At 35.4% G+C, this 15,357-nt stretch overlaps 1 protein-coding gene across 1 annotated transcript in view; it reads right to left on the bottom strand.

Annotated features, from left to right (window-relative positions):
- Nucleotides 1-15,357, bottom strand: part of LOC138315735 (uncharacterized) — a 41,067-nt gene that overhangs the window by 20,518 nt on the left and 5,192 nt on the right. The window contains exons 2-3 of the mRNA XM_069256979.1: nt 4,104-4,387; nt 3,739-3,791 (exon numbers count right to left, since the gene is read on the bottom strand). Coding sequence (XP_069113080.1) covers nt 3,739-3,791; nt 4,104-4,251 — 201 coding nt within the window. The 5' untranslated portion in view covers nt 4,252-4,387. The remainder of the gene's footprint in view (nt 1-3,738; nt 3,792-4,103; nt 4,388-15,357) is intronic.

Genomic DNA, 15,357 nt, shown 5'->3' with positions numbered 1-15,357 from the left:
ACAAAATCATATGATTGTAACTGATGCTCATTTAGTTTCACACTCATTTTTCAAAAATGTAAAAAAAAAAAATCCAGAAAATTAATAAAACAATTATAGCATTTTGATTTCGGTCAATACATGGTTTATATCGACCACAGAAAAAATATCGACCTCGGACTACGTCCTCGGTCAATATTTTTTCTTTGGTCGATATAACCATGTATTTGACCTCATCAAAATGCTATATTTGTACATGTATAGTATCGTGGCGGGAAAGTGTAGTTTCAGCCAATCAGGAGCGAGCAAAACACACAACCATATAATAAATATAGATGTTGTTCCATTACCAAATTAAAGGGTTAGGTAAATTTCGCTCCGTTACCAAAGGGTTAGAAATGTCGCCGATACCCAAAGGGATAGATAATGTTGGCCATTATTGGAAGGGTTAGGAAGATGTCGCTCCATTACTAAAGGGTTAGATAGATGTTGCCCATTACCACAAAGTTAGGTATATGTCGCTCCAATATCAAAGGTGTTAGGTAAATGTCGCTCCAATATCTAATGGTTAGGTACATGTATATGTCGCTCCAATATCAAAGGCCTTAGGTAAATGTCGCTCCAATATCAAATGGTTAGTAGGTACTCTCCAATATCAAAGGCCTAGTAAATGTCGCTCCAATATCAATATGGTTAGGTACATGTATATGTCGCTCCAATATCAAAGGTTAGGTAAATGTCGCTCCAATATCTAAGGGTTAGGTACAAATGTCATATGTCGCTCCAATATCAAAGGCTTAGGTAAATGTCGCTCCAATATCAATGGTTAGGTACATGTATATGTCGCTCCATATCAAAGCTGGTATGTCGATCCAATATCAATGGTTAGGTACATATGTCGCTCCTCAATATCAAAGGCCTTAGGTAATATGTCGCTCCAATATCTAAAGGTTAGGTACATGTATATGTCGCTCCAATATCAAAGGGTTAGGTTAAATGTCGCTCCAATATCTAATGGTTAGGTACATGTATATGTCGCTCCAATATCAAAGGGTTAGGTAAATGTCGCTCCAATATCTAAAATGTCGATCCAATATCTAATGGTTAGGTACATGTATATGTCGCTCCAATATCAAAGGGTTAGGTAAATGTCGCTCCAATATCAAATGGTTAGGTACATGTATATGTCGCTCCAATATCAAAGGGTTAGGTAATATGTTAATTGTCGCTCCAATATCTAATGGTTAGGTACATGTATGTCGCTCCAATGGCTTAGCTCCAATATCAAATGGTTAGGTACATGTATATGTCGCTCCAATATCAAAGGCTTAGGTAAATGTCGCTCCAATATCTAATGGTTAGGTACATGTATATGTCGCTCCAATATCAAAGGCTTTGGTAAATGTCGATCCAATATCAAATGGTTAGGTACATGTATATGTCGCTCCAATATCAAAGGCTTAGGTAAAATGTCGCTCCAATATCAAATGGTTAGGTACATGTAATATGTCGCTCCAATATCAAAGCCTTAGGTAAATGTCGATCCAATATTTAAATGGTTAGGTTACAAAGTTAGGTATATGTCGCTCCAATATCAAAGGGTTAGGTAAATGTCGCTCCAATATCAAATGGTTAGGTACATGTATATGTCGCTCCAATATCAAAGGCTTAGGTAAATGTCGCTCCAATATCAAATGGTTAGGTACATGTATATGTCGCTCCAATATCAATGGTTAGGTAAATGTCGCTCCAATAATCTAATGGTTAGGTACATGTATAAGTCGCTCCAATATCAAAAGGCTAGGTAAATGTCGCTCCAATATCAAATGGTTAGGTACATGTATATGTCGCTCCAATATCAAAGGCTTAGGTAAATGTCGCTCCAATATCTAATGGTTAGGTACATGTATATGTCGCTCCAATATCAAAGGCTTAGGTAAATGTCGCTCCAATATCAAATGGTTAGGTACATGTATATGTCGCTCCAATATCAAAGGCTTGGTAAATGTCGTCCAATATAGGTAAATGTATATGTCGCTCCAATATCAAATGGCTTAGGTATTAATGTATATGTCGCTCCAATATCAAAGGTTAGGTAAATAGTCGCTCCAATATCAAATGGTTAGGTACATGTATATGTCGCTCCAATATCAAAGGCTTGGTAAATGTCGCTCCAATATCTAATGGTTAGGTACATGTATATGTCGCTCCAATATCAAAGGTTAGGTAAATGTCGCTCCAATATCTAATGGTTAGGTACATGTATATGTCGCTCCAATATCAAAGGCTTAGGTAAATGTCGCTCCAATATCTAATGGTTAGGTACATGTATATGTCGCTCCAATATCTAATGGTTAGGTACATGTATATGTCGCTCCAATATCAAAGGCAAAGGCTTAGGTAAATGTCGCTCCAATATCCTAATGGTTAGGTACATGTATATGTCGCTCCAATATCAAAGGGTTAGGTAAATGTCGCTCCAATATCTAATGGTTAGGTACATGTATATGTCGCTCCAATATCAAAGGGTTAGGTAAATGTCGCTCCAATATCTAATGGTTAGGTACATGTATATGTCGCTCCAATATCAAAGGGTTAGGTAAATGTCGCTCCAATATCTAATGGTTAGGTACATGTATATGTCGCTCCAATATCAAAGGCTTAGGTAAATGTCGCTCCCAATATCAAATGGTTAGGTACATGTATATGTCGCTCCAAATCAAAGGTTAGGGTAAATGTCGCTCCAATATCTAAATGGTTAGGTACATGTATATGTCGCTCCAATATCAAAGGGTTAGGTAAATGTCGCTCCAATATCTAATGGTTAGGTACATGTATATGTCGCTCCAATATCAAAGGGTTAGGTAAATGTCGCTCCAATATCTAATGGTTAGGTACATGTATATGTCGCTCCAATATCAAAGGGTTAGGTAAATGTCGCTCCAATATCTAAAGGTTAGGTACATGTATATGTCGCTCCAATATCAAAGGGTTAGGTAAATGTCGCTCCAATATCAAATGGTTAGGTACATGTATATGTCGCTCCAATATCAAAGGGTTAGGTAAATGTCGCTCCAATATCAAATGGTTAGGTACATGTATATGTCGCTCCAATATCAAAGGGTTAGGTAAATGTCGCTCCAATATCTAATGGTTAGGTACATGTATATGTCGCTCCAATATCAAAGGGTTAGTAAATGTCGCTCCAATATCTAATGGTTAGGTACATGTATATGTCGCTCCAATATCAATATCGTCCAATATCAATGGTTAGGTACATTTATATGTCGCTCCCAATATCAAAGGGTTAGGTAATGTCGCTCCAATATCTAATGGTTAGGTACATGTATATGTCGCTCCAATATCAAAGGCTTAGGTAAATGTCGCTCCAATATCTAATGGTAGGTACATGTCGCTCCAATATCAAAGGCTTAGGTAAATGTCGCTCCAAATCTAATGTCGTATATGTCTCCAATATCAAAGGGTTAGGTACATGTATATGTCGCTCCAATATCAAAGGGTTAGGTAAATGTCGCTCCAATATCTAATGGTTAGGTACATGTATATGTCGATCCAATATCAAGGGTTAGGTACATGTATATGTCGCTCCAATACCAAGGTGTTAGGTAAATGTCGCTCCAATATCAAATGGTTAGGTATATGTCGATATCTCTGTTTGACAGATCTACTTGTACTCGTGAATATCTCTGTTAGAATTATTTACTTATATGAATATATACTTGTAATCGTAAAACTTACGTCTGAAGGTGAGGTAACTTCTTTCGTTGTAGGCTTGAATAGGCTCCTTTTCACTGTGAACGAATAACGACATTATAATTAATTATATAACAAAACTGTAGACTAATCAAAATTGAAAATTAGAGCGGACAGGGAAAATGTCTACCTAGCCCAGTTTTGGTATATTCCCGGTTCATTCCCGGGCCATAACTTGAATTGGTCAGTACTAGGCCAATTTTGTTCATGAAACACTCATTGGAAAGATATATTATTTCTTTTATTATATTATTTTAAGGCATTAACATCATTAATTATTTAATCAATAATAATTTCGACATTCCTAAACCCAGTTTTTTTCAAATATCCATGTAGTTCATGTAGTTTACCTTGGCTTTGGCTATTTTCTGGGTATCCTTGTGCTTGGGCCCATGTACGTTTCTTTGCTATGCTAGACCTTATTGTCCTGGAAAACGTAGATTCAGCACCTGGGGAAAAGCGAGGTTTCTTGTTAGGCGAGCAGTTTGGTGTCTCCATTGAGGTTGTCTGTCTATTAAGTTTTACGTTCTGTTCGGCACACACGATAGGATTGGAATTCTGAAGGTGTTCGGTCGGAATTCGATTTCCAAGATTTCAGAAGAATTGTGACACTTCCTGGATGGCTTTCTTCTGTCTGAAGATATACAAGCAGAACTAATCACAATTATGGGTAAAGTTGTAATCGTAAATGTTGAATAAGATTGCCGCCTACAATCACTTTTAGAACTGGTGGTTTGGATTATAATTTACATCAAATTCAGAAATCATTAAATAATGAAACTAGGATTTTTTATATGCAAGCCCGGGCTTTTTTATATCGCAAGCTACGTCCCTACCTTGCGATTCTGTCAGTACCTAAAAAGTTTTTAAGCAAAATGTATTTAGCTTTACAGCAAAATAATGATAAATTTTAAAAAAAATCAGATACAATAGTGTTAATTATATCTAGTCTATATTTTTATTTATTTATTTATTTATCTCTATTATTATTTCTTTTGTATTAAATATTACATAATAATATCTTTATTTCATTTAGCAAATAGGCTAAAAAGCCTTTATGCAAAACAAATACAGACATGACAATGGCAAACAGACTTTTCTGGAAAAAGGATGTACACTATATATATATATATATCAAAAAGAAATCAGCGAAAGGATGCACACATCAAATATATCAATTATCAAATAATATTGAATTTCTAACTTCATTAGCTCTGTGAACAAAGATAGCTAAATTTTTAACAATGCTACTATTTTCTGAAGTCAAGAGATCTATAAATAGTCGTATTAGGCCTAAACCAAAATCTCTTTTTTATCAGTTTTGATCTAATATCTACATAAATAGGACATTCCAAGATAAAATGATATTCATCTTCAATTTTTGCACAATAAAAACAATATCTCAAATCGATTAGAATTGGATTAAGCTTATGCCACTGACCTGTTTCTATGTACAATCTATGTGATGATGTTCTAATCTTCGTTAGAGCTTTTCTATATTTTTCAATATTTACAGTATCGAGATAACTCTTATATCCAAATTCATTTGTAAACAATAAATAACATCTTGCCCTTGGCGAACCTACCAGCCCACTATGCCAGTTTTGTATAAAATATATTTAACTCTAGTTTGGAATAATTCTAAAAATACTTTTTCGTTTCCAACTTGTTGTTCTAACCAAACATAACCAAAACCATACGTACAAAATAATCGTTTTACCAATTTTGCCCAGTTAATTATTCTATATGATTCAGCTTGTTGATAAAATTCATCATAGACTGACTTACCAATACATTTTTCTTATGATGGACAATCTGTAGCCAATACTTAAAGATGCTCCACCGCTGACAAATGGTATTTTTTCACTATCAAAAACAGGGGCAGACGATTTAGTATTTTTCTTCAGTCACAAAAGTTATGTATTTTACACCATTACCACCATTGAAAAGTTTGAGCTTCTAATTTTACTACAAGGTAAAAATATGAAAAATAATTAATTGCATCCCGAAAAAATTCCGTGGCACTATTCCTATATGGAAAGAAGTACTGATTGCGCATGCACCAAAGGCAAAATAAATTATTTTATATTAGTTTTTGTGTTAATTAGACAGGTATATACACGATTACACACCAATTATTATTCAAATGATGAATATCATTTATGCTCTGTTGGCGATGGAGCATCTTTAATTATTTTAAAATATCTCTTGAGTTTTAGTAGCAAATATCCTAATTCTCCGTAAATAAAGTTGTTATGTGTCGAAGTTTTCACTCCAAGTAATATTTTACAAAACCTTAAATGAACCTTTTCTACTGCCAACCCAGAGTGAAAGCCCCACACTTCACACCCATAACTCATTACGGGACATACAAATTTTTCAAATAAAATTATGTGCACGTTTATAATTATAATACCGTAGAATTAATCGACATTTTCGTATTTGTATAAGAATATCTGCCCCTGGTATATACAGTTGTTATGGTTAATCAATGTCCGTATTTATATATACAAGAGGCCCAGAGGGCCTGTATCGCTCACCTGGTTTGTAATGCCAAGTAATGTTCTGAATACAGGTTCATTGTTTCTTTTCTGAAGGAATTTTAATATTAACCTCTAAATTCCCTATTGGGCCCCACCCCTCCCGCCCCCAGGGGGTCAGAGCCAAAATTTATACAAGTTCTGTTCCCCTTCCCCCAAGGATGTTTATGGCCAAATTTGGTCACAATCCAAGCAAAACTCTAGGACAAGAAGTGATTTATAGGATTTACCTCTATTTCCCCTATTGGGCCTCACCCATCCTGCCCTTGGGGGGCCAGAGTCAAAATTTATAACAAGTTCTGTTCCCCTTCCTCCAATGATGTTTGTGGAAAATTTGGTTACAATCCATGCAGAACTCTATGACTAGTAGCGATTTAAAGGATTTACCTCTATTTCCCCTATTGGACCCCGCCCCTCCTGCCCCCGGGGGGTCAGAGCCAAAATTTATACAAGTTCTGTTCCCCTTCCCCAAAGGATGCTTGTGGCCAAATTTGGTTACATTCCATTCAGAACTCTATGACTAGTAGCGATTTAAAGGATTTACCTCTATTACCCCTATTGGGCCCTGCCCCTCCTGCCCCCGGGGGACCAGAGCCAAAATTTATACAAGTTCTGTTCCCCTTACCCCAAGGATGTTTGTGGCCAAATTTGGTTACAATTCATGTAGAGCTCTAGGACAGTAGAGATTTAAAGGATTTACTTCTATTTCCCCTATTGGGCCCCGCCCCTCCTGCCCCCGGGGGGTCAGAGCCAAAATTTATATAAGGTCTGTTCCCCCTCCCCCAAGGATGTTTGTGGCCAAATTTGGTTACATTCCATTCAGAACTCTATGACTAGTAGCGATTTAAAAGATTTACCTCTATTACCCCTATTGGGCCCCACCCCTCCTGCCCCCGGGGGACCAGAGCCAAAATTTATACAAGTTCTGTTCCCCTTCCCCCAAGGATGTTTGTGGCCAAATTTGGTTACATTCCATTCAGAACTCTATGACTAGTAGCGATTTAAAGGATTTACCTCTATTTCCCCTATTGGGCCCCGCCCCTCCTGCCCCCGGGGGACCAGAGTCAAAATTTACACAAGTTCTGTTCCCCTTCCCCCAAGGATCTTTGTGGCCGAATTTGGTTACAATTCATGTAGAACTCTATGACTAGTAGCGATTTAAAGGATTTACCTCTATTTCCCCTATTGGGCCCCGCCCCTCCTGCCCCCAGGGGACCAGAGCCAAAATTTAAACAAGTTCTGTTCCCCTTCCCCAAAGGATGTTTGTGGCCAAATTTGGTTACATTCCATTCAAAGCTCTATGATGAGAAGCGATTTAAAGGATTTACCTTTATTACCCCTATTGGGCCCCGCCCCTCCTGCCCCCGGGGGGGGGGGGGGGGGGGGTTAGAGCCAAAATTTATACAAGTTCTGTTCCCCCTCCCCCAAGGATGTTTGTGGCCAAATTTGGTTACATTCCATTCAGAACTCTATGACTAGTAGCGATTTATAGGATTTACCTCTATTTCCCCTATTGGGCCCCGCCCCTCCTGCCCCCAGGGGACCAGAGCCAAAATTTACACAAGTTCTGTTCCCCTTCCCCCAAGGATGTTTGTGGCCAAATTTGGTTACATTCATATCTATGACTATAGCGATTTAAGGATTTACCTCTATTTCCCCTATTGGGCCCCGCCCCTCCTGCCCCGGGGGACCAGAGCAAAATTTAACAAGTTCTGTTCCCCTTCCCCCAAGGATTTTGTGGCCAATTTGGTTACATTCATAACTAGTAGCGATTTAAAAGGATTTACCTCTATTTCCCCTATTGGGCCCCGCCCCTCCTGCCCCAGGGGACCAGAGCCAAAATTTAAACAAGTTCTGTTCCCCTTCCCCAAAGGATGTTTGTGGCCAAATTTGGTTACATTCATAAAGCTCTATGATGCGATTAAAGGATTTACCTTAAATTGGGCCCCGCCCCTGCCCCCGGGGGGTGAGCCAAAATTTTACATTCTGTTCCCCCCCCCAATTTGTGGCAGAGCTCTATGACAAGTAGCAATTTAAAGGATTTACCTCTATTACCCATATTGGGCCCCGCCCCTCCTGCCCCCGGGGGGTCAGAGCCAAAATTTAGACAAGTTCTGTTCCCCCTCCCCCAAGGATGTTTGTGGCCAAATTTGGTTACAATCCATGCAGAACTCTATGACTAGTAGCGATTTAAAGGAAATGTTGACGGACGGACGGACGGACGGACGGAAGGACGGACGACGGACGGACGGACAGACGGACGACGGACGCTGCGCCATGACATAAGCTCACCGGCCCTTCGGGCCAGGTGAGCTAATAACTATTTTTGAATGAATGAGGAATGATTGGCATGTATAAAAGTGTAAAAACTTAAAGATGCTCCACCGCCGACAGAGCATAACTGATATCCATCACTTGAACAATAATTGGCGTTTAATCGTGTATATATATGTCTAATTAACACAAAAAATATATAAAATAATTTATTTTGCCTTTGGTCCATGCGCAATCAGTACTTCATTCCATATAGGATATACTGCCACGGAATTTTTTCGGGATGCATTTAATTTTTTTTGTAATTTTAACTTGAAGTAAAATGAGAAGCTCAAACTTTTCAATGGCGGTAATGGTGTAAAGTAATTAACTTTTGTAACTAATGACAAGTACTAAATCGTCTGCTCCTGTTTTTGATAGTGAAAAAATACCATTTGTCAGCGGTGGAGCATCTTTAATATATTAGAGCTATGTAAGTGAAACTGGAGTGAAAGCCCTTCTGCGAAAGGGAATACACTGTACTGTATTTGCTATTTAACTTTTCGTATGCAAATCACGCCATCTTGCAGGATAGCCATGTATAAGAACACTTGAATCAGACGGATGTTCGGTGTGTTACAAGCATTGCCTGACAAAGTAATATTAAAACGAGTTACGGAAACAGACTTCAATCTGTCCGGATTCGGACGGCATCTTCCTGATAAAGCATGGTCACACAAGCGCTTGCATCCTTTCAGATTGGTAAAAGTATTCTGAATAAGAATTGTCTAGAAATTAATCGGGCATCATTTTAAATGAAATCTGGTTCCATTTAAGCATTGAAGTCACTATTTTTTTTAATTTCATCGGGGTATGAAAGAAATTTTGTTTGCAAACTGTGTGAATCCGCGTAGCGGATTCTCACAAAAGTTTGCAAACAAAATTTTATTTCAAACCCCGATGAAATTAAAAAATAGTGACTTCAATGCTTATAATTAATTTTCTAGGCTACTTTATAAAATGAAATACGTTTACACGTACGATTCCAATGATTTTTTTTCAAGGGATTATTTGTTTAAAATCAATACGCAACGTCAATGTTTCTATTGTGACGTCACGATAATGTCGGGTTTCCGCGCCATTCTCTGATTTTTTTTTCATCGTGGAATGAAAAAAAAAATGAATAGGCCAATCAGAAAGCCAGAAACAAAGAGAAAATTAATTATTTAATGATGGAACAAATATATCTGTAGAAGTATAACATGTTCGAGACATTACTTTTATATTTCTTATTTAATTTAGATCACCATCGTGTAACATTAATAATCAGACAATGCGTAGATACTAATTAACGGGACACGGAGCATACTAAAATGCGGAATGAAAAAGAATCATAGACAAACACAGAAACATATGAGATTAAGTTCAATATTTTCTTTGCCTTTTCTCTGAGTATGGCGTGCCGAACGTTGCAAAATTCAATAAGTAAAAACCTTTGTGCGAAAAAAATGTGTTTGTAATATATCGTTATACGTGTTCATTATTTTTAATTTGTGTGTGTGAAAAAAATATTTGTGTGTATTTTTTTATATTTGTGTGTGAAAAAAATGGTTTGTGTGTAAAAATATATATTTGTGTGTGATGTTGTTTTTTGTTTGTGTGTGAAAATCACACATAAATATATTTTACACACAAATATATTTTTCACACGCACAAAGAAATTATTGAACAAAAATTTTATTTTTACATATTATTAAAAAAAATACACAAACATTCATTGTTTTTACACACAAATTAAACATATTGAACACATATAACGATATATTACAAAACATTTTTTTTCTTTACACATTTTATTTTACATATTGAATTTTGCAACGTTCGGCACGCCATATCTGTGTAGTGTTTGTATCATTTGATAACAATTCATAAATTTAAATGCTCCCTCGGTATACTTGAAATATAGTATGCTCCCTGAGCATGCGCAAGGAGAGTAATAAAAGCAAGCGGACACCAGCAATGGCTTACATGTGTTCAATCACGACTGATTAGATTCGAATCTGAAACCATCCCAAATGGGAATACAACAATCTGAGCTCTGCATCTTTTTATATTGTTGGTACCAAAAGTATTATTAAAACTGTTCGTCTGTACTAGACCTGGCTACCTTGCACTACCACAAGCTCACAAATTATAAAACGGCTTTCAACAGAACAATTAAAATTGCGAAACAATATCGTCATATCATTGTTTAATTTCCATAATCTGACCAATCAAAGGATTAAGCTTCCGCGTAGCCCACTTAGCTTTTTGGGAAGCTAATGTTTGTGTAACATTTGTGTAGGTACATGTAGTATATGTCCCTTTTACTTAATTTATATGAGAGTTGTCTCCCCTGACATGTTCACTGGAAATTAATTAATTAAATGCACGATTTAAAGTAAATATATATAAATTTATTTTGAAAGGATATGAATGGATGAGAAGTAATAACGAGTAAATGATGAGTATATCTAAAATGAATGTGAAAGTGACGAAAGGTTGTGAATAATCAGTTAAAATATGGAAATTGGTGCGAGAGTCCTGCTGTGAAAGGAAAACATTGTGTTTTATATGCCTATTGAATAAAAAAAATGAAAAAATATTTATAAAATAATGATGCGGTTACTTTGTGTCTCATGCCAACATATGTTTCCGAAAAATATATCATATGAATCCAGCAATCATCGAAAATTTGTTTCTCATACTATTTACATTAAGTCATGTGACTTAATTGGATATTCATTAAAATTCGTCAAAATGAATGACATAGCATGTCAAGAATCATTCATAAAGGTTTATGCATAACTGATATTCATTAAAATTCTTGAAAATGAATGAAACATTTTCATTCATCTTAAAGAATTTTAATCACTATCAGTTTTGCATAAAACTTCATGGATAATTCTTGACACATTGATCATGAACAATCATGAATGTTTCATGGATTCAAAACTTCATGAAGAGTTCATGAGAGTCATTTGATGAATATTCATGACTTTTTTTTCATGAACCACAATCCGCTAATATTCTTGAAAGTTCATGAATCATTCATGAATATTCATGATGTCATGAATACCATCTCGCAGGGATGCTTCAGTGAGATAGCACTATAAAAACAACATGAGATCCACTACTCCAGAGGCACAGCATGAACATACTACACACACAACACACCGCATACAGGGAGACTCTAGCTGTTAAAGGGACTATAACGTAAGTTTCAAGGTTGAAAACAGATACCAAGCGTTATGCAACTTAATATACCATAAAACTTACACTTTCTCGCAATTCTCTTCGACATATACAATGTGTTTGTGTTTGAATACTAACGGCGAAATTTATATATAAATGTAAAAAAAAACCTTTTCGATGCGTCTCTGGTGTGTAGTTGACACCAGAGATAAACTATATATATAGCTACGATATACAACTGTATAGGAATTATAAATAATTACTTGGTGACAATTAGAGATAGATGTAATTTTGTCCGTCATATCAAATCTGTTGAATAACTACCGATGTCTGAACAATATCAGCAGTACTAAAAGCTCTTCTGATAACTATTCTTTGTGCGTCCAGAGAAGAGAGACTTTTTATAGCCGGCCAATGAGATTGCAGCAGATCTAGAGGCCTCGCTCATGTATTTATCGGGAACAGACACTATGAATTTTAATTAGGCCTTTTTTTCAAAATCTAGGATTATGTGTGTGCAATTGGGGCTTAAATCGTCTTAGTGACTGACTTTGTATAGATGTGTAGGATGATTTTGAAAGGAAAATTATCGCTCTTTCCAATGGTAGAAGCCGTTTTTATGAAGATGTGCTAAAATGTGTTTTTATAGACGCTAAAAGTAGGCAGGTTAGAAATGTTGAGCTGTGAGCTTTCCACCCTTCTCGTATATAGTACCATGTAGAATATTTAGAGTGGTGATTTTTACCGTTTTTTTATCGTCACCTCTAAAACATCTGAAAATGGTCTTCGGACACTCTGGTTGGTCCATTATTATGTAATTTGTAACTAATTCTCGGATCCATGGGCGGTAATTTATGCATTTTGGGTGAGACATGAAAGATTAGTTTTGCTGAGGTTCGGCTTATTTGACAACATAGACTCTGTCATTGCTGAACATACCCAGAACGCGAAGGTGATCAGTGACATATATATCGGACAGAAAACAGTGCGGGATTAAATGACTTCTACGTGTGCATCAGTAATGGGACCGCGACCTCTGAACTGTCTCTTATGTGTCCCACTACGTTGTGCATAAGCGGAAGAAAGGTATATATAAATGTATATAAACTTTGCAGTTCCCCCTGATAATTCACTCTGCGAGCCAGATTCAAAGTCACCTTCAATAAGCAATATAATGGCTTGTGTATGTTTTTGAGAAATAAAAATTGTGATTCTGTCTATGTACCAACATAGAGGTAAAATAATGCACGTTAGTTTTTATACCATAGTTTTTAGTACATACATGTAACAACATGTAACACATAGCTTCTTAAATGCAGTTTCTTACAAACCTGGTTTCTGCACTTTTTTTGTAGTAAAATATGTATATAAAAATGTTTATTTGAAGTAAATATATAAAGACTGAGTGATCAATGCACTATATATATGTACCTACTAATGAATATGTAGGAATACCAATATCATAATATATCAACATACCATGAAGATAGAAATAGTGTAAGCTTTCCCAATAGAGTTGCCTCCCTTTCTAGAAAGAAGTGCATGCTACACAAAAGTCATTTTCTACAATGTCTATTCCATTAATATGTATACACATGTAATACCAGTACACATATACAGTTAACTGATCTTATTTATGGAATGATTTTCCATTTATTGCTGTGTTTTGGACATTTTTTCTTCTTCTTTTTGCAATGAAAGCCCTGTTTGACATGTGCATATAACTGTGATATCATATGGTTTAATGCTTATATATCTTTTCTTGCTTGACTACCTGGTGTAAATATAATCTATTAATTATGTGGTCATCCAAATTAATATTTGTTTACCTCTGGTCTCCATGGTGTTCAAATGAAAGTATACTTGTGTATAAGATATTTAGTGTCTATACATGTATATACTTATATATTTTTATCTATTAAATGAAATATGTGATCAATTTACAGATGTGTAAAACTGATAATCAACTGCTTATGTCCATTTCTTCTTTATATATTACTACTATTGAAAACAATACACTTATATAAGTTATATTACATATTTATATGTCCTTATCAAAACACCAAACAATTCATTTGTATTATTTATTACCCATAGATAAAACCATGAATGTAAAGGTATTAAATAAGTAATGATATGTTTGAGGGATGTACGATATTCTGTTGATCTTGAAAAAAAAAATTTTCTTGATTTTTTTTTTTTTTTTAATAAATGCTATCATACTTAATCAGTACCACCAATCCCCCCCCCCCCTTTTTTTTAAGAAGATAAAAGTGATAACTATCAAAAAGGAAATTTGCTTACATATATATTCATTAATACTTTAACTTTATACAGGTAATCATAATTCTCCCATGCACTGCTCTTATTATCTCCCCTTAACTTAAGTCATGATATACAATGTACATGACTTATGAAATGTGTATGATTTATGATCCTATTTACTTTCCATTTTTTTTTATATTATTTATTTTTCTTACCTCTCTCCCTCTTCTTTCAAAATTTTCAAAATCTTATGCATCACCTTATTAAATTAATATACATTGACATTAGCACTTATAAATGGAAATAATACGCCTATCATGGATAATTAAATATCCTTCAACGTATCATTCATTACAATGACTTGAGTCTAAATCATGTGAATGACTGAAACAATGGAACACCATGTGCAACACTGGTATGTCAGTTCTAATGTTCGTTTTTAATGTGAATGTTTTCATTGTTACTCTCTATATATGTTCTAATCATGTCTGTCTATATTTTTTGTTCATGATCTGTCATCCAGAATCTTTCTGTCTCTTTTTCTCTTTTTCTCTTCCTCAACTTCTTACCTTTACCCTTGAGATGTGGAATACATTTTCAGATTTACGGATTAGTAATATCACTATATTATCTGTAAACTGTCAGGGCCTAGGTGACTTTACGAAAAGAAAAGACATATTTTCATACCTTAAAAGTAAAAATCACAATATCTTTTGTATCCAAGACACACATTTTACTGTAGATTTAGAAAATCAGATAAGGTCTGAATGGGGTTATGAATGTTTTTTCAATTCTTACAAATCCAATGCCAGAGGTGTCGCCATTCTTTTTAACAACAATTTTGAATTTAAGTTTAAGAAAATTAAGAAGGATCATACTGGAAACTTTTTAGCGTTAGAGATAGAAATTGACTCTGTAAGTATGACTCTGATAACAGTATATGGACCAAATAAAGATGAACCTTATTTCTATAACACTATATCAGAAACACTTGATGAATTTGGAAATATAATGTCTATTATTTGTGGAGATTTTAATCTGGTTCTCAATCCTCACCTTGATTACGATAAGACATATAAAACTGTGAACAATCCACAAGTTCGAGATAAGGTATTAAATATAATTGATGAAGACAATCTGATAGATATTTTCAGGGAATACCATCCAAACCAAAAAAGATATACATGGAGAAAATTAAACCCTCTGAAACAATCAAGATTTGGTTATTTTTTGGTAAGTGAAGGTTTGTTATCTTTTGTCACCTCCTCTTCTGTAGAACCTAGTTACAGATCAGATCACTGTATTGTAAAGT

The sequence above is a fragment of the Argopecten irradians genome, chromosome 2, assembly GCF_041381155.1.
Source record: "Argopecten irradians isolate NY chromosome 2, Ai_NY, whole genome shotgun sequence".
Lineage (NCBI taxonomy): Eukaryota > Metazoa > Mollusca > Bivalvia > Pectinida > Pectinidae > Argopecten > Argopecten irradians.
Note: the sequence above shows the minus strand (reverse complement) of the source record. Positions and strands in the feature narration are given on the sequence as shown.